Below are 19,370 nucleotides of genomic sequence, written 5' to 3'. Positions count from 1 at the left end.
TGATACCAGCCTACCTTTGAGGGAGGTTGTGAAGACTGCTGAGTTGATGCATGTGAAGTCCTTTGAACTCTTGAAATGTGGCATTTCAGCTGTTGTAGATGGGGCTATTATTGGCGCTAAGAAAACCTGTCACAATTGCTGTGCACAGCCCACTTCTCTGAGTGTACCATGAGTCTGCACTCCTGAGGATTTGGGCTATGTTGTCTTTGTTTATCTTGGTTGCAGAAGTGAGGCTTGGGATCCCATTGAAAGGCTTGGAAACCAGAGGGGGACCCAAGTGGTCCTTCTGTGCCCAGCTTAGCCTGTGTTCTTGGGGCCCTTTGAACTCCCCCCAGCCCAGCCCTCCATCCTCTGGTCCTTGCTGTAAAATTGCAAATGATGTGATCACTAAAAGAAAATTTGTGCTCGGCAGAGACAACACTTCTGAGTGTGCAAAGTCTTCTACAGTTCTGATTGCCTTCATTCCCACAGTGGCTTTGCCATGTGGGCTGGTATTTTTATTTATTTATTTATTTATTACATTTATATACTGCCCCATAGCCAAAGCTCTCTGGGCGGTTTACAAAAAATTAAAAACATTGAACATTAAAAACAAATATACAATTTTAAAACCATACAAGGTTTAAAACCATGGAGCACAGATAAGCAAGTTAAAAGACCTGGGGTCAGAGTTCAGCAGATGCTGCTAGAATGCCTGGGAGAAAAGGAAGGTCTTATCTGGCACCGAAAAGATAACAGTGTTGGCACCAGGCGAACTTCATCGGGGAGATCATTCCATAATCTTTACATTTTGCCAAAGACACTCCTCCCCAAACTTCCTAACTGTTAGAGCCATACGACAATGGAACCAATTACTAGAGAGGTAGTGGGCTCTCCGACACTGGAGGCCTTCAAGAGGCAGCTGGAGAGCCATCTGTCGGGAATGCTTTGATTTGGATTCCTGCATTGAGCAGGGGGTTGGACTTGATGGCCTTATAGGCCCCTTCCAACTCTACTATTCTATGATTCTATGGATTTGAACTATTTTAAGGCCCTCTTTGAACCAAGATGTAGCAGGGGTTTGGCAACACACCCTCTCCCCAAACACCCCCCTTGCGCTTGGTGTGGGTCTGAGCCATTCCACTGTAGAGTTGGGAGGGGCCTCTAAGGCCATCCAGTCCAACCCCCTGCTCAGTGCAGGAATCCAACTTAAAGCATACCTGACAGGTGCCTGTCCAGCTGCCTCTCAAATGCCTCCAGTGTTGGAGAGCCCACCACCTCCCTAGGTCATTGGTCCCATTGTCATACTGCTCTAACAGTTAGGAAGAGGAGAGCCGGGATCTCTTCTCGATCGTCCCAGAGTGCAGGACGCGGAATAATGGGCTCAAGTTGCAGGAAGCCAGATTTCGACTGGACATCAGGAAAAACTTCCTAACTGTTAGAGCCAAACGGCAATGGATCCAATTACCTAGAGAGGTAGTGGGCTGTCCGACACTGGAGGCCTTCAAGAGGCAGCTGGAGAGCCATGTGTCAGGAATGCTTTGATTTGGATTCCTGCATTGTGGAGGGGGCTGGACTTGATGGCCTTATATGCCCCTTCCAACTATTTTATGATTCTGTGAAGTTTTTCCTGATGTCCAGTCAAAATCTGTCTTCATGCAACTTGAGCCCATTATTCCATGTCCTACACTCTAGGACGACCGAGAAGAGATCCTGGCCCTCCTCCGTGTGTCAACCTTTCAAGTAGTTGAAGAGTGCTATCCTATCTCCCCTCAGTCTTCTCTTCTCAAGGCTAAATATGCCCAGTTCTTTCAGTCTCTCCTCATAGGGCTTAGTTTCCAGTCCTGTGATCATCCTTGTTGCCCTCCTCTGAACCTGTTCCAGCTTGTCTGCATCCCTCTTAAAATGTGGTCTCCAGAACTGGACGCAGTACTCAAGATGAGACCTAACCAGTGGCAAATAGAGGGGAACTAGTACTTCACGCAGTTTGGAAACGATACCTCTGTTAAATGCAGCCTAAAATACCATTTGCCTGTTTTGCAGCCACATCACACTGTTCGCTCATATTCAGCTTGTAATCAACAACAATCCCAAGGTCCTTTTCACATGTAATATGACAGCATTGATCAGGTTTCTGATACTTTTGCAAGGCACTGTATATGTGTTAAAAAAAGGTATTCTTGCAATGCATTGGGACTCCCCTACCTGCAAATGTGTGGTTTTCCATAATGGTTTGTTTGCTGCAGTTAAGCACAGCCTCTTTCGTTTGCAGAGACAGGTCAGGCCAGCCCCGGGAGGGAGGGAGGAAATTAATGCCATTTCTTTCTGGTAAGATGGGAAAGTGGCACAAATTGTTTGAGGCATAACCATTTAAGGATTGAGTTGTGCATTTAGGGGAAGAAGCCTTTCTCTTATCAAAAAAATATGTTATCAACTTACACCTGATACACATCTGATGACAACCAGGCTCAATTCAGACCATGATCCCAAGAACTTAAATCAGAGTTTGTCAATTCACACATTATGCCGAACCAGAGTTAAGAGCAGGGAGTGACCTTGTAGGCCTGAAATTGAGAGGCTGCAAAGGAAGAGGAACAAGCCGCTCTGTGCTGTGGTTTCTTCCTCTTGCACATGCAGCTTGAGCTGCGGATGTCAAGACTCGCAACAGTGCAAAGGCTATAGTCTGACGGCACATGAGGCCAGCGCCCTGCCGAAGCTAAGCAGGGTCAGGTCTGGTCAGTGCCTGGATGGGAGACTGCCTGGGAACCATAGGGAAGCTGCCTTGGGTTTCTATCATGGAAAGAAAGGGGGTACAAATGTAATAAGTAAACAAACAAAGTCCTCGGCGGGCCCTGCTGTCATCTGTGGCTGCTCATACACAGCACACCACAGAGCATCCTAGCATGGGGGGCAGGATGAAGCTTAAAACAAATGGGGCTTGGAAGGGTCAGATCTTTGGGCTACCTGTGTGGTTCTTTCTCTTTCTCTCTCAGCCAGTAAAAAAGAAGAAAATCAAGCGTGAGATTAAGATTCTGGAAAATCTCCGAGGGGGCCCCAATATCATCAGCCTTCTAGACATTGTCAAGGATCCCGTGGTAAGGACTAGTGTGTGCCCCGCAACATTCATGAACTCAGTGCTTTATAAAGAAAGTCCTGTTTTAAGCTGGTTCTTAAAAAGGGAGAGGAGGAAGTCCTCTTGTTAGTGGTGCATAGAGACGCCCCCGGCTTCTCTCTCTCTCTGCATCCCAGAGACGCTGCCTGCCTCAGCCAAGGCAGTGGTGCTTGTTCTGGGCCTAGGGGTCTTCTGGGAGGAGAATGCCGTGGGGCCTCTCAGCTGTGAACACCCCCAAAATGCAGGGAGTTTCAGTTTTGTGGCTAGGGCAGGCATCCAGCCCCCCACCTCCACTGCCACGTTAGAGGTTGCTGTCTCCTAGAACATGGGGCTTGTTTCCCATTGAGCTGCGTGCTTTATTCCTGCCCGTCTGGGATCCCCCTGCTTTCTCCTTCTGGCCTGCTATAGGTCTGTCCTCTCCTTGGGGAAGGCGAGAGTGTTGAAGGATGCCTGAATGGGGCTGCCTTGTAGCCAGGGGCGACGTCTAGATGGCTTTTTGGACCACAGTCTTACCTGTCGAGCTCTGTGGGGCGTTTCTTTCTATCCATAGCTGGTAGCCTGCTCTATTCTGAGGTCTTGGCGCGCATGCTCAAGCCTAGGCAGATTGTGGTGGGGCAGCTTCCATGGGGCCTCTCTGGGTGTTCGGCAGCTCTTGTGTGGCTGCCAGGAGAAGCGCCAGTGCGGCACACCACTGCTGAGTCGTCACTCCTTCCTGGCTGCTGTTTTACTAGAATCAACATGGCCCATTTGACAGCTAAACGTCAAGAAGACTAAAGTAATGACAACAGAAGATTTATGTAACTTTAAAGTTGACAATGAGGACATTGAACTTGTCAAGGATTATATCAATACCTCGGCACAGTCATTCACCAAAATGGAGACAACAGGCAAGAAATCAGAAGAAGGCTAGGACTGGGGAGGGCAGCTGTGAGAGAACTAGAAAAGGTCCTCAAATGCAAAGATGTATCACTGAACACCAAAGTCAGGATCATTCAGATCATGGTATTCCCGATCTCTATGTATGGATGTGAAAGTTGGACAGTGAAAAAAGCGGATAAGAGAAAAATCAACTCATTTGAAATGTGGTGCTGGAGGAGAGCTTTGCGCATACAGAGGACTGCGAAAAAGACAAATAATTGGGTGTTAGAACAGATTAAACCAGAACTGTCACTAGAAGCTAAAATGATGAAACTGAGGTTATACTTTGGACACATAAGAGAAGACATGATTCATTAGAAAAGATAATAATGCTTGGAAAAACAGAAGAGAGTAGAAAAAGAGGAAGGCCAAACAAGAGATGGATTGATTCCATAAAGGAAGCCACAGACCTGAACTTACAAGATCTGAACAGGGTGGTTCACAACAGATGCTCTTGGAGGTCACCGATTCATAGGGTCGCCATAAGTCGTAATCGACTTGAAGGCATATAACAACAACAACAACCCGCTGTCAAGAGTTTGCACGACATTTTGCGGGTAAAGTCGCTCAGATTCGCTCCGACTTAGACACTAGGATTGATACAGTCTCAGGGGATGTAACTTGGGCGCCTGCCTGTCCTATATTGATGGATTCTTTTCAATTTGTGCAGCCTGAGGATGTGGACAGGATCCTTGGAGAGGTGAGAGCCACCACATGTCTGCTGGACCCTTGCGCTTCCTGGCTTATAAAAAAGGCCAGAGAGGGACTGGCTGAGTGGGTGGAAGGAGTGGTCAACGCCTCCTTACAACAAGGCAAAATTCCAAGGTGCCTAAAGGAGGCAGTTGTGAGACCTTTATTGAAAAAACTCTCCCTGGACCCCTTAAACATGGATAACTACCGGCCAGTGTCCAATATTCCATTCTTGGGTAAGGTAATAGAGCATGTGGTGCCTCCCATCTCCAGAGATTCCTGGATGAAACGGAGTATCTAGATCCATTTCAATCTGGTTTCAGGTCTGGGTATGAGACGGAGACGGCTTTGGTCGCGTTGGTGGACGACCTACGCAGAGAACTGGACAGGCGGAGTGTGTCCCTGTTGGCTCTGCTGGACCTCTCAGCGGCTTTCGATACCATCGACCATGGTATCCTCCTGGACCGCCTAGCTGGGATGGGACTTGGGGGCACTGTTTTGCAGTGGCTCCGGTCATTCCTGGATGGGCGAACCCAGAAGGTGGTATTGGGGAACTCCTGTTTGACTCCTTGGCCGTTGGCCTGTGGAGTCCCTCAGGGTTCAGTTTTGTCCCCTATGTTATTTAACATCTACATGAAACCGCTGGGAGAGGTTGTTCGGGTGTTTGGAGTTCGGTGCCACCAGTATGCTGATGACACCCAACTCTATTTCTCCTTTCCACCTTCTTCCAAGGAAGCTGTCTTGGTTTTAAACCAGTGTCTGTCATCAGTGGTGGATTGGATGAGGGTGAACAAATTGAGGCTTAATCCAGACAAGACAGAGGTGCTCCTGGTCAGTCGTAAGGCAGATCAGGAAATAGGGATACAGCCTGTGCTGGATGGGGTTATACTCCCCCTGAAGGCACAGGTTCGCAGTTTGGGTGTCCTCCTGGACTCAGCTTTAAATTTGGATTCCCAGGTTTCTGCAGTGGCCAGGAGGGCTTTTGCACATTTGAGATTAGTGCGCCAACTGCGCCCATTCCTTGACCCGTCCGATCTGGCCATGGTGACACATGCCTTAGTCACATCCTGTTTAGATTACTGTAACGCGCTCTATGTGGGGCTGCCTCTGGAGACTGCTCGGAAACTTCAGCTGGTACAACATGCTGCAGCCAGAATGTTAACTGGGGCTGATTACAGGGACCATACAACTCCCCTGTTAAAAAAGCTCCACTGGCTGCCAGTTTGTTTCCGGACACAATTCAAAGTGCTGGTGCTGACCTATAAAGCCCTACACGGCTTGGGTCCAGGCTATTTGTCAGACCGTATCTCCCTCTATGTGCCTGCCCGGGCCCTGAGATCCTCAGGAGAGGCTCTTCTTTTAGTACCTTCATCCGCACAAGTACAACTAGTGAGGATACAAGATAGGGCCTTCTCGGTGGCTACCCCTAGGCTTTGGAATTCCCTCCCTAAGGAGATAAGAATGACCCCTTCCCTGCAGTCCTTTCGTCGACAGGTAAAAACTTTCTTATTTCAGCAAGCCTTTGATTCCGAAGGCGGCTAAGGATAGGCCCAAAAGGAGGTCATATTGCTCTTGCTTGTTTATTTTTTAATTATTCTGATTTTATGAGTATAGTTTTTAATATCAGAAACAGTTTAATGCTATTTTAAATTAGAGTTCATTTTTTAATTATATCTGTCTATATTTATTTACTTATGTATTGTATGCTTTTAACTTTGGTAGGTTTTAATTGTATCTGTTTTTTATCTGGAAGCCGCCGTGAGTTGCAATTTGGAAAAACGGCGGGGTATCAATAAAGTTAATAATAATAATAATAATAATAATCATAATCATAATAATAATGGCCCATCAGTGTGGAATGCAAGGGCGCAGGCTTGGGATCACTTGATACAGGTTCATTGTGTGTGTTTGGGTGACCTTGAGCCTGCCCCCTTGCTTGAGAGCCGAAGAAGGGCCTCCCTGGATCAGACTCAAGCCCTCCCAGCCGGGCATTCAAGTATATAGGTGGTTCCCCCAAAATGTGGCTAGCGGCCTGCCAGGGGGCGCTGTCTACTGTTGGCCCACCCTTGCCTTGGCTCAGGTGCCCCATAGATGCAGTGTGGGGGTGGAGGATGAGGAGGCCACTGCTTGTCGTTCCTCTCCCCCAGTGGTGGCAACTCTGCCATACACGGGTGAGACTCAGTTCTTGTTGTCATCCTTTTCTTTCTCGCTCCTGCCCTGGAATGTCTGGTGTTGCTGCTGTTGCTGTCGCCCTGCAGTCCCGGACACCCGCCCTGGTCTTTGAGCATGTCAACAATACAGATTTCAAGGTGAGCGAGCATCTGCAGTCCTTCTGGATCCCTTCTCTCCATCTGCTGTGGGTGGGGCGTTAGGGGGCCTTACAGTGGGTCCAGCAGAGGCTCCCAGCATTTACCCTTTTGTTCCAGGGCAGCTGGAAAACCCACCTTGGCCTTGGAGTCAGCGGTGACCTGGCTGAGGGGAGGGGTGTGGTGTCAACTTCATGGTGACCATTTCCCTGCAAGCCCTCCTCCTTCTCTGAGGCTGCTAGCAGTAGCCCGTGAGAGGGAGAGAGTGTAGCGCCATACTTAAGGTGGGGAGAGAGGCCCTCCAGAGGCAGATACACAGGCCCAGCTGTTAGCTTTCCTTCCTCGCTCAGTTTCCTTTGGTTAATTTGATTTCCAGATTAAGGCTTTGAGGCCTGTCCTTGCTTGGACCATGTGCGATGCTTCTTTTCCTAGGATGCCATAAACCCCACAGGAAGAACGTTTTAGAGCAGCCAAGCAGGTCCCGGGACATCTCTTTCCTTCCTGATATGCTTGGGAGGCAAAGTGACAGCAGAGCCGTCTCTGGTCTGGGCAGCGGCTGGTTCTTCTCCCAGCTCAGGGGACGGTTTCAGGGCAAGGATGATGAGGTGCCCTGAGGGGGAGGGAGCTTTGCATCCAGCCTGGAGCAGTAGACTCTTGCCTCATCTCTTGCAGGCTGCTCCAGGCTGGATGTGATGCTCCTTTCCCCGAAGGCCACCTCGTCATCTTTTGCACTGGCCTTGTGCCCTGAAACAGATGGATTTCAGGTGGTGGGTAGTGCCCAGGTAGCCGGAGCAGGCCTTAAGGCTGCCTCCTCCTCCTCCTCCTCCTCCCACGTGGTTTTGCAGCTCTTTGAAGAGATCCAGTTTGGGGTGTGTGTGTGAGTGTAGGACATCCAGGACTAAAGCTTTCAAGTGAGCAGTGCAAGGAACAAATCTCAGCCGCAAGCCCTGTAACCTTGAAGCCCCCCACCCTGCTTGTAGATCTGGCGGGTTGTTGTGATTGTTCAGCTGTGTGGAGAAAGGTGCCCTGTGCACAGTCAGTGCGTGGCCTATTCCAGGGCAGAGCCTGGAGCAGGAAGTCCGGGCTTTGCCTCGTTAACGGCCTTTCTGCAATCTCTCTTCTTTCCTGCCCAGCAATTGTATCAGACGCTCTCAGACTTTGACATTCGATTCTACATGTATGAAATTCTGAAGGTAAGGAATCGAGCACAGGGGAAAGGGAGGTGATGAGTTGCTCTGTGCATTGGCTATCCCCACACAGTGGCTTCTCCTGGGGGGGGGGGGATGCTGCTCACCCTTGGCCTGCATCCCAAGGGTCCAAGAGAGGTTTATGGATTGTGTTCAGCTCTGCCTGTAGATCAGTGGAAGAGAACCCACATTGCATGCAGAGGGCCCCAGAATCAGTCCCCGGCAACTCCAGCTAGACTCCCCCCATCTCAGGTCTTGCGGAGCCCCTGCAGTCAGAGGGGGCTACCTCAGAAGGCAGCCCTGTCTGAGACATTTTGGGGTCTTTCACAAAGAGCCCTCTGGCCTCAAGGAGCCTCTGTGATGCCAAGCCCAGCAGCCTCATTACATTTCAATTCCACTCTTTGTCCAAAGACCTCAGGGGTTGTGGATGCATTTCCCTTACAACACCCCTGTGAGGTGGATCAGGCCGAAAGAGAGAGTGCTTGGCCTGAAGTCCATCAAGCACTGTCAGGCGGAGATATGCCTGTGAATCTTCCTGGTGCTAGGCCGGGACACAAAGGGTTGCTCCCCTTGTTCAGATGTAGCAGGGGCAGCTTCTCCAGGCATCGCTCAACCACCTCTGCCACTTTTCTGCTTCTGCTGGTGGAAATTCCATTTAGGCATTGTGGCTAGTCATCGTTAATAGCCCTTTCCTCCATGCATTTGTCTTGTCCCTTTTCGAAACCCACCTGAGCCGTTGGCCATCACCACCATGCTTTATCATAGAATAGTAGAGTTGGAAGGGGCCTCTAAGGCCATCCAGTCCAACCCCCTGCTCAATGCAGGAATCCAAATCAAAGCATTTCCGACAGATGGTTCTTGAAGGCCTCCAGTGTCGGAGAGCCCACTACCTCTCTAGGTCATTGGTTCCATTGTCGTATCGCTCTAACGGTTAGGAAGTTTTTCCTAATGTTCAGTCGAAATCTGGCTTCCTGCAACTTGAGCCATTATTCCGTGTCCTGCACTCTGGGACGATTGAGAAGAGGGCTCAGCTGCATGAGATCAAAGGTCCCTCTAGACTGGCTTTCTGCTTCCCTCACCTGACTGCAAAAAGAATTCTAGCTGCATGGAGGCAGGCCCCTGTTCCAACTCTTTGTCCTTAGCACCTGCGTTAGGGGGCTGGAAGCCAGCCTGAGGCTTGTGTGACAGGGTGACTACATTGTGCAAGAAAGCTCGCAAGTCTCCAGCCCACATTACACCTTGAACTTGAGGCGGCCTGAAGCCAGCCACTCTTCTCTCAGCTTCAGTCCTCCCAGCAAGACAGGAGTGATCAATATTGGCCAGACTTTTGTAAGGATTATTAAGATAATGTGCATGCAGAGCCTCCACCGCCACCAACTATGCCGCCCTACTAGATCGGCCACACAAGGCCTTCTCTCAATCCCGCCAACCAAAACAGTTAGGTTGGTGGGTACTAGGGAGAGAGCCTTTTCTGTGGTGGCCCCCACTCTCTGGAACTCCCTCCCATGTGATCTCCGACATGCCCCTTCCCTAGACGTATTCCGCAAGGCCCTGAAGACGTGGCTATTCCAACAGGCCTATGAGGTCCTTGGGATGGGTAAATCTCCATGATTTTGTCATCTGTCGTATGCTGCTATTATAACTGTTTTTATATGTACCGATGACTGTCCAATATTTTATTTATTGTTATTATGTGATTGCATTTGAATGTTTGTATTTTATCTCATTTTAATGTACGTCGCCTAGAGTGGCTAATTGCCAGATAGGCGACAAACAAATTAAATATTATTATTATTATTATTATTGAAAACTCCCCAAAGGGCGACACGTAACGGTTAAGTCTTGCTACAGCGATTGGGCTTGCTAAGTGGCTAACTCCTGCCCCTGGGCTGCTCCCTGGCATGTGCCTGTTTTGGGGCAAGTACTTCCAAATGCCATTTGCCTGTTGCCACTGCCTGTCTCTTCCTGCCGCTCTAGGCGCTGGATTATTGCCACAGCATGGGGGTCATGCACCGGGACGTCAAGCCACACAACGTGATGATCGACCACGAGCACCGGAAGGTAAGGCCGTGTCGGGTTCAGCCCTTGCTGGAAGACACAGCCTGCGCTGCCAGCTTGCTTGAGGCCACTTGGGTGATCCTCGAATGTTGGGCAGCAGAGTGCTTGTAACTGTTTTGGAGACACATAACCCCTGTGCTTCATTAACTGGGTCATGTTTATTTATGGCTGTGTTATTCCACTTGGCTAAAATAATCCAGACTGGACCCCCTCCTCCTCCTCCTCCTTTTAGGGCAGCGGATGATTTGTCCTGGCATTTGCTGCTTCAGCCATGACTTCCTACACCTTCTGTTGTTTTTTCAAGCCATGGGAGGAGGGAGCCTTGGTGCGTGAAGAACACACTGAGTGTTCAAAGTCGCAAAGCCCCGCCAGTTTCACAGTATTAATTAATTAAAAAGCATTCATCGTTTCCGGAGATGCAGCACCTCAATGGGACCAAATCCAGGCAGTTGGAAAACAGTCCAAAATAATACTTATTTAGATGTCTTTATAACACATTTTAGATTTTATTCCAGTCATATATTTGGAAATAGCAGGCTGTATTTAATTGATAATACGATAGTGTTGAGGACTTGGAATACTGGCATTATGTGTGTGACAGCTAACTGATGGGAGTGGGGAGGGGGCAAATTTCATATGGTCCAAATGGCACAGGGGTTCCTGGGCCACTAAGAGCTTGAATTTGGCAGAGGCATAACCCACTGGAAAATGTGGAAGATGGGATCGTTTTTACACCTGTGAGTCCATGCTTAGGCCTGAAGGGCCTTGTAGCAAAGGACAGCATCCCAGCTCAGAGTAAGCCAGGCTGAACTTTTGCATTGTTGGGGCTCCACTTTGATTTGGGGGAGGGGCACTTGCAGCGACGCCCAAAAACATGCAACGGTGCTGTCAGAATGCATGCCTCACTCACTAGGGTTTAATAACCATTCCCGAAAATGTTAGACTGTTTGTGGTTGTTTTAAAGTGCCTGAAACAGTGCGCAGTAAATGAACAAATCCCTGCCCACAGACCCAATCTCAAAAATAAAACATGAAATGATAGGAAAGGGACTTGGAGTAAAAGGAGGGAAGCATCTCCCCCAGGTGGGAAAGGCTACGAATTCTCATGGGGAGTTATCAGAGGGGCCCTCTTGGAAGAGACTGAAGGTCCAGCTGGTCTCGCCTCCTGTTTGTCCCAGTGGCCACGTGAAGGGGGCATGATGGCAGTTTGCTTGTTGTGCCAAAGGTGGGTGGCCGCCTCTTCTCGGCCTTGCCTTCTGGATACAGGTCTCCAGCCAGGAAATGCTCCTTGCAGGATCCATCTTGCTCCAAAGTTCTGCCTGTGCAGCAGCCATCAGATAAGGGGAGGGTGGGCGCATGGTCTGTGTCAAAGGAGTGGTGCAGCTGACATGCATGTGGGGAGGGGGGCGTAAGGCAGGGGTCGCCCTGGTGCTTCCCCCCGGCACCTCCCACCCTAGGGAAAGGCTTGGTACCAACTGGGCAGCTGTGCCAGGCAGCCGCCGTTTGCTTCTTCCCTGTGTCCTTGGCTTCCATCGGCATGTGGCCAGGGACTGTCCCGCCATGCCTGCCAGCCCTTCAGTGGCTGCTTGTGGGCCAGGCCGTTGTACCTCCTTTCCCCCCACCCCCCATTTTTACAAGAGGCACAGATTTCTGGTTTTCTCCATCCCTGTCCTCAGTCCTGGACCAGCCTTGGGCAGGTTGCTGCTCCTGGCTGCCAGGAGTGAGGGGTCTCCTTCCTGCTTGCCCTGGTGCTCAGGGGCCTTTCCCTTTCCCTCCTCTTCTGGCTGCAGCTGCGCTTGATCGACTGGGGTCTGGCGGAGTTCTACCACCCAGGGCAAGAGTACAACGTGAGGGTGGCCTCCCGCTACTTCAAGGGGCCGGAGCTCCTGGTGGACTACCAGGTACGGCCGCAGCCAGGCCCTGGGCCTTGCTCCCTAGAATTAGGTGGGGACCGTGGGGGAGGAGTTGACCCCAGGCAGCCCCTCCCAGGCACTGCCTCCAACAGTGGCGGTAGAACGTCGCCACAGTGGCTGCGAGCCATTGAAATAGCCTTACAAAAGCTCTCTATCTGGGGGTTCCCTCCTTTTGGGGGGTAGGGGAGGGAGGGGGTGTCCTCCCCTCGCCACTGCCCATGGTGTCATTTCTGCTGCTGCCCCCCCTCACAGCTCTCCACCCCTCCCCTCCTCCTCCCCCCCCGTTTTGCAGATGTACGACTACAGCCTGGACATGTGGAGCTTGGGCTGCATGTTGGCCAGTATGATATTCCGCAAGGAGCCCTTCTTCCACGGCCATGACAACTATGATCAGGTGAGCCCAGCCGGGCCAGCTAGCCTCTTCCTTCCTGCGGTGGGGTGGGCTGGGGTGGGGCACATTCCGTGGGGAGGGGAGTCCAGATCCAGCCACACCCCTCCCCAGCCGTAAGTCCTCTTCTGAACTTTACCCTTCTGGAGGAGGGTGTTCCGCAAGCCTCTGGCTTTCCGTAGAAGGGGATGAGCGTCCCTGGGCTTCCCCCACCCACCAATGGATTGCAGCTGGTGAGTGTTTGACACTAGAAACCCTTCTGGGGATTCCCCAAGGGAGACACAGTGCCAAGGATTCAATTAGACCCTGCACTTTGTAATTGTGAGGCCTTGGCTGTTGTCGTGTGTGTCCCCCCCCCCCATATTTATACATTTCTCTTTTTATTTTATTCATTTATTATTTGATTTATATCCCGCCCTTCCTTCCAGCAGGATCCCAGAGTGGCAAACAAAAGCGCTAAAAACACTTTAAAACATCATAAAGACAGACTTTCATATACATTAAAACAAAACAACTTTAAAAACATTTTTTTAAAAAAACATTTTTTTATATTGTCAAATTTTAATAAAATACATTTCCTCTTTCAACAAGCATTTTAAGTTGAGACCTATCCCAGTCTGCATCTGTGTTAGAATTGCTTATTAATATGTTTTTTATAATGTTTTTAACCCGTTTTTAAAATGTTTTTAAAGCTTTTTAAAAAATGTTTTTAACGTTGTTTTCTTTTATTGTATTTTAACATGTATTTTTATGACGTTTCAAAGTGTTTTTAGTGCTTTTGTTTGCCGCCCTGGGCTCCTGCTGGGAGGCAGGGCGGGATAGAAATCCAATAAATAATAAATAAATGGATAATAGAGAGGAGGAGTGGGAGTGGGTACCAGGTTCCAGTGAAGTTGCTCCATCAGCCCTCTGCAGGAAAAAATGCTCAAAGAGCAGCCTTTGCCAACCTAGCGCCCTCCAAATGTTGTTTCAGGTGAAAGTTTGATGCTTGACTAGTTTGGTTCCTCAGGTGAGAGATGCGGGAAATGTCATTGCCTACTAAGTTGGAAGAAGTGGTTTCTGTACTCCCCCCCCCCCCCGGTTGAGAGCCTGTTGGGGATAGGTGCTGCCCCCTTGAATGAGAGACAAGGGGGAGTGCTGGGTAGGGATAGTTTCTTTCGTGTGTGTGTTTGTGTTTCCTTTCTTTGTACTTAGATTTGACTGGTTCTCATGGTGTGGGCGTGTGCGTGCGTTGTTGTTAGGACATGAGGCTGAGTTAAGCGAGTGCTTGCAGGGTGCGATTTGAGGTGTGCCAAAATAGCAGGTCTGAGCGTCTTGGTTTGGAACGTTGATATGTGTGATTAATGTGAGTGTGTTGCTCTTGGAAGGCGCTTGAGGCGACGGATACCTGTTTCCAACGGCAGTTAGATGAAGTTCTCTTTGCTTTTATGAAGGGCTGGCAGTGTTAATCGTTTGCAATGTTTGTACTGTACTCAATGTTGATACTTCAGAGGATGCTCTCTTCAGTTATTCCTTGTGTCTTACAGATTGCAGACTGTAGTATTTTTAGCATTGGATGTTTAAGACGTAACCCTGAAGTTACTATTATTTCTTTATTATTTGATTTATATCCCACCCTTCCTCCCAGCAGGAGCCCAGGGCGGAAACTTATACAGCACACTTAGAGTTTCATTTAAACATAAGCAGTATATAAATGGACTAAATGTGTGTATGTATGTTCTGGACGGCAGCTCCCATCAGCCTCAGCTGTGTTGCTGGGACTGATGGGAGTTGTAGTCCAGAACATATGGAAGGCACCAGGCTGGTGCAGGCTGTCCAAGGTTTCATTCCACCCAGCTGGGCCTCTCCCTCCTTCCATTACTGCCCCCCCCACTTGTTGGCCACTCCCCCTTCTCCGAGGCAAACCCTTTTCATTTTTCCCCAAGGGGGAGGAGGGCGACAGGTGGAGCCGGCCTAGGTGGGTGTGAGCAGAATCACGGTGGGGGACCTGCTCAGGCTGGGCTGTTCCTGCCTCAGGGCAAGCAGGGCTGGATGCTGGCCCCACCCCTTGCTTGGTGGGTGGGTGGAATCGTGCCCCCCCCCAAACCATCGTGTGTTTTCACCATCGCCATCCCTCTCCAGCTGGTGCGGATCGCAAAGGTCCTGGGCACAGAGGACCTCTATGATTACATTGACAAGTACAACATTGAACTGGACCCCCGCTTCAATGACATCCTCGGCAGGTGAGTGTCAGATGTTCCAGGAGCTTCTTACTAGGCTGGCGCTGACGAGCCGCTCTTGGGAGGAGCGGCTTCCAGTCGGGCACTGCCCGCTCCCCTGGCACAGGACCTTGGTCTCCCGGAGACCAAGTGGGTAGCGGGCTTCTGTGGTCCGCAGCCTTTGCAGCGTTTGACTTCTGGGCCCTGGGGGACAGAGGGAGCTGCCTTATGCCCAGTCAGACCCTTTGGTCCGTCTCGCTCTGTTTCTTCTACACTGATTGGCAGCAGTGGCTCTCGGGGGGAGCCTCTCCCAGCCCTACCCGGAGATGCCGCCATCGGGGACTGAACCTGGGACCTTTTGCACGCAAGGCAGATAAGAGGCTCTCCCATGGAGCTCCTGCGGCCCTTCTGCAAGGCCTCCGAGCCGCTCTCCCTCTCTCCCTCTCCTGCACAGGCATTCCCGCAAGCGATGGGAGCGCTTTGTGCACAGCGAGAACCAGCACCTGGTGAGCACGGAGGCCCTGGACTTCCTGGACAAGCTGCTGCGTTATGACCACCAGGCCCGGCTCACGGCCCGCGAGGCCATGGAGCACCCTTACTTCTGTACGTCGCCGCCCCGCCTCTCCCCCTGTGCCCCATCCCCTCTCCTCTCTCTGACCTCCTCAGACCCAGGGCCCACCGTTTCGCCCAAGCATGCTTTTGGGGACCCATTTCTGACGAGTTTGCCATATACTTGCGTAGGGTGGCAGTGCTGCTGTCACGACCCACCTTGGACCAGGCTGTGGGTCCTAACCCACCAGCTGAAGCCCAGTGATAGTGCCCCCTGCAGCACCCCCTCCCTTTCCCCCCATGCATGTGCATGCTCAGGCCCATGGTCCGTGCTGGGCCTCGCCTTTGCCTATTCTCTGGACTCTCTTCCCTTCTGCTTGCCTGTACGAGTCTCTCTCCAGCCCAGGAGCTCTACTGCTGTGGCCCGACTTCGCTCCCAGTTGTGGGCCAGTCTCCCGGGTCCGCCCTTGTGATCCTACAGCGTGCCTTTCCAGCATCCAGAGGACACACCGGCCCTGCTCTTGCCTTTTGTGAGGCTGGCCAAACGTCCTCCGGCCCCGAGGCCTCCCCCTGTCCCCTGAGTGCTGGCCTCTGAGGGCCCCCTTGACTCTGTCCTCGGCAGAGCTTTTTGTGGTTCTCCCTGTTGCTCCACGTTCAGTGGGATGCTTCGGGGGCACATGGGGAACAGAGGTGGCCCCTGTGAGTCACCGGCGGTTCTGCTCTCCCATCCAGATCCAATAGTGAAAGATCCAGCCAGGATGGGCTCCTCCACGGTGCTCTCGTCAGCTAACACGCCTGTCAGCTCCTCCAGTATGTTGGCAGGTAGGGTTCCACTGGAGCGATGGGTGTTGGTCTTGCTGGGGTGGCCTGGAAGAAACCGGCCTTGTCTTCCCTTCTGTGGCTCAAGCGCAGGCTCTCTCTTCCTTCCCCACTGCACAGGGATTGCCTCCATGTCCGCCTCTCAGCCCATCGGCAGCCTGGCCGCCTCGCCCGTCATCTCCTCTCCAAACGCTCTGGGTTCGCCAGTCCCTGCCACGGCCGGAGCACAGCCTTGACTGCAACATTGCCACCTCTGGCTCCGAGACCTGCCTTGCTCCGCCCTGCCTGCCTCTGCAAGGCTCCGTGCCCACCCACCCCCCGCAGCTGGCAGGAGGGCGGCTGGGATGGGGGATGGGGGCTGTCTCTGGAATCTGATATGATGATTATTATTTTTGTTTCTGTTGAGTATGTCAAAGAGCCAAGCCTAGGCTGCTGCTGCCGCCACTGCTGCTCCTCCTCCTCCTCTCTCTGCGGCACCGAGCACGGACTCTGCCTACGGACAGAGGCTTCTCTGTTGTCTGTGTCGAGTAACGTGAGCTGCATTCTTCCCATGAGGGTCGTGGTTAGTGATGCAACTACAGTGTAGACACCTAAACGGAGAATAAAATTTATTTTCTATGTCCCTAACAGGGCAGTGTGGCCAACGGCTTATTCCGGGCGGGGGGGGGGGGAGAAGGTGATAACGGAGGCAATTGGGGCTCCTTCACCATAAGCCTAACTTTGGAGGCGTCAGAGCTGAGGAACACCCTCTTCTGGAACCGTGGAAGGACAACAGACTCCTGAAGCTGCCTTCTGTCAATGGAGTTGGATTCTCTTAGTCCTGCTGACGTAGGGGCTCCCTCGTGGGTTTTCCTCACCCTGTGACCCAAGATGTCAATCAAAAGGATGGGGGGATCTTCCCAGAACCCTTGAGTCCAAACTGCTGAGGGTTGGGAAGCCGCTGGCAGGCAGAAGGGAGGCTGGGTTCTGGCTGAGGTCTTGAGAGGGGAGGGATGATTCTGATTCTGGGGGGCCCCACAGTGATTCCCTACAAGGCAAAGGTGTGCAGGTACAGTCTCTTGCTGGTGTCCTCTGGGCATGTTAAGTGCTTCAGGAGCGAGACAGGACCACTTGAATAGAGGCCTGGAGTTGACGTGCTTGGTGACACGTGTTTGAGTCCCTGTTGAGGGGTTTGGCTCTTCCACCCCTTTGAGTTGGGACTCTCCTCTAGAGCCGCTTTGGCAGTAGGGTGCAGAAGTTTGCCCCCTCAGACAGCTGCTGGGAAATCAGGGCAGGTGGATGGAGGACCCTGGTGCAAGGGGGTGGGATCTCAGCAGTTGGGGGTGAGATACAAGCTGGGCTTGGCTCTGCCGCTTGTCCTAAGAAGAAGTGGGGGGGGGCAAGATACAAAGGCAAGCCACGGGCCACTTGGCTGGCCCTGCTACTGGTGTGGAGTGGCCGTAGGTGGCTCCTTGCTTCTCGGAGCTGCCTGCGCCTGCTTGCAAGAAACAGACACAAGAGTTTCCCTCTCCTCCGTTCCGTGGCTTCCTGGGGCAGGGGCCATATTTAAGTGCCACTTCCTGGGGCTGTGCATCCGCGAGGTCAGCTGGGTCAGAAAACCTTTCCCATCCATGTTTTGGAAACGGGCACTTTACCAGTGCCAAGTCCTGATCTTAGAGAGCCAAGCACGGGCCTTCGTCTCCAGATTCTACGTCGCGTGCATGGCCACATTTTATCTCTTTGTCTCTCCCCTTGAAATGGCAGCTGCTATTCCCAACCACTGGTCTGCAGACTAGGCATACTCTCTCCAACAGTGGAGGGAAGACATAGCCATTGACAGCCTGATCCTCCATGAATTTGCATAACCCCTTTGTAACGCTGTCCAGGTTGGTGGCCATCACTGCCTCCTCTGGGAGCAAATTCCATAGCTTAACTATGCGTTGTGTGAAGTCCTTCCTTTGTCTGTCCTGAATCTTCCAGCATTCACAAGTTCTAGTGTTATGTGAGGGAGCAAAACTCTGTCTGTGCTCTGGGGCCAGTCAGATAAAGTGGTCCTTCTGCTATCATGTTCCTAAGCTGCTTAGAGCAGGGATGGGAGCCTCAAGCCGCCAGGACCTCTCTGGCGCTTGGGACTCAGAATCAGAGTTGGAAGGGGCCTATAAGGCCATCAAGTCCAACCCCCTGCTCCATGCAGGAATCCAACTTAAAGCATCCCCAACAGGTGGCTGTCCAGCTGCCTCTTGAATGCCTCCAGTGTTGGAGAGCTCACCAACTCCATAGGTAATTGGCTCCATTGTCATACCACTCGGACAGATAGGAAGTCGAAATCTGGCTTCCTGCAACTTGACCCATTATTCCGTGTCCTGCACTCTGGGACGATCGAGAAGAGATCCCGGCCCTCCTCTGTGTGGCAGCCTTTCAAGGGCTTGAAGAGTGCTATCCTGCCTCCCCTCAGTCTTCTCTTCTCCAGGCTAAACATGCCCAGTTCTTTCAGTCTCTCCTCATAGGGCTTTGTTTCCAGTCCCCTGATCATCCTCGTTGCCCTCCTCTGAACCTGTTCCAGTTTGTCTGCATCCTTCGTAAAGTGCAGCTTCCAGAACTGGACACTCCCCAGGCCAGACTCTTCACTGGCCTTATTTCTCACACTCATTGCGTGTGTGTGTGCTTAGCAGTTAGCCTGCTGTACAAAGCTGACATTTACATTCATGGCTCCGCCCATGTTTCTCTCTAGCGTGGGACCTTTGGGACGTTGCCCACCAAGGAACGTGGCCCGGCGGCCAATAAAGGTCCCCCCCCCCGGTTTAGATCCTTGTGGTATGAGCCAAGCTCTTTTTGAGTCGTGCTTTGAAGTGAACAGGGAGCTGGTGCAGCTGTTTCATAACTAGCCAAACATGTTCCACGCAAGCCTTCCCCAGCCTGGTGCTCCCAGATATTTTGGACTACATCCTCCACCAGCCCCAGCCTACATGGCTGTGCTGCCTGGGGCTGGTGGGCGTTGTCGTCTAAAATGCCTGGAGGACACCAGATTGGGGAAGGTTGGTCCTTGTTAACTATTGTGCTGTGTTTTATACAAATTGCAGTTTCTGAACAGTTTTCAAAGACATTTCCCATGCCCATACAGCACCCTGCAATAGTCTAAACCAAGGGTTCTTAACCTGTGGCCCATAGACCCCTGGGGAGTCCGTGGATGGGCTATAGGGTGTCCATGAACCAGCACAAAAAACACCCAAACGAATTTCCAATGCAATAAAATATTTTTTTTATTTATGGGGGTC

General features: G+C 51.5%; 1 protein-coding gene across 3 annotated transcripts in view; it reads left to right on the top strand.

Annotated features, from left to right (window-relative positions):
- LOC133375506 (casein kinase II subunit alpha-like) overlaps nt 1-16,743 on the top strand; it is a 41,025-nt gene extending 24,282 nt beyond the window's left edge. For all 3 annotated transcript variants that reach the window (XM_061607166.1, XM_061607167.1, XM_061607168.1), the window contains 10 exons: nt 2,973-3,074; nt 6,958-7,008; nt 8,139-8,198; nt 10,170-10,253; nt 12,040-12,150; nt 12,455-12,556; nt 14,672-14,772; nt 15,203-15,351; nt 16,030-16,119; nt 16,237-16,743. In XM_061607166.1, coding sequence (XP_061463150.1) covers nt 2,973-3,074; nt 6,958-7,008; nt 8,139-8,198; nt 10,170-10,253; nt 12,040-12,150; nt 12,455-12,556; nt 14,672-14,772; nt 15,203-15,351; nt 16,030-16,119; nt 16,237-16,352 — 966 coding nt within the window. In that variant the 3' untranslated portion in view covers nt 16,353-16,743. The remainder of the gene's footprint in view (nt 1-2,972; nt 3,075-6,957; nt 7,009-8,138; nt 8,199-10,169; nt 10,254-12,039; nt 12,151-12,454; nt 12,557-14,671; nt 14,773-15,202; nt 15,352-16,029; nt 16,120-16,236) is intronic.
- The last annotated feature ends 2,627 nt before the right edge of the window (nt 16,744-19,370 follow it).

Source organism: Rhineura floridana, chromosome 1, assembly GCF_030035675.1.
Source record: "Rhineura floridana isolate rRhiFlo1 chromosome 1, rRhiFlo1.hap2, whole genome shotgun sequence".
Classification (NCBI taxonomy): Eukaryota; Metazoa; Chordata; class Lepidosauria; order Squamata; family Rhineuridae; genus Rhineura; species Rhineura floridana.
This window is presented reverse-complemented; position numbering and strand designations above follow the sequence as displayed.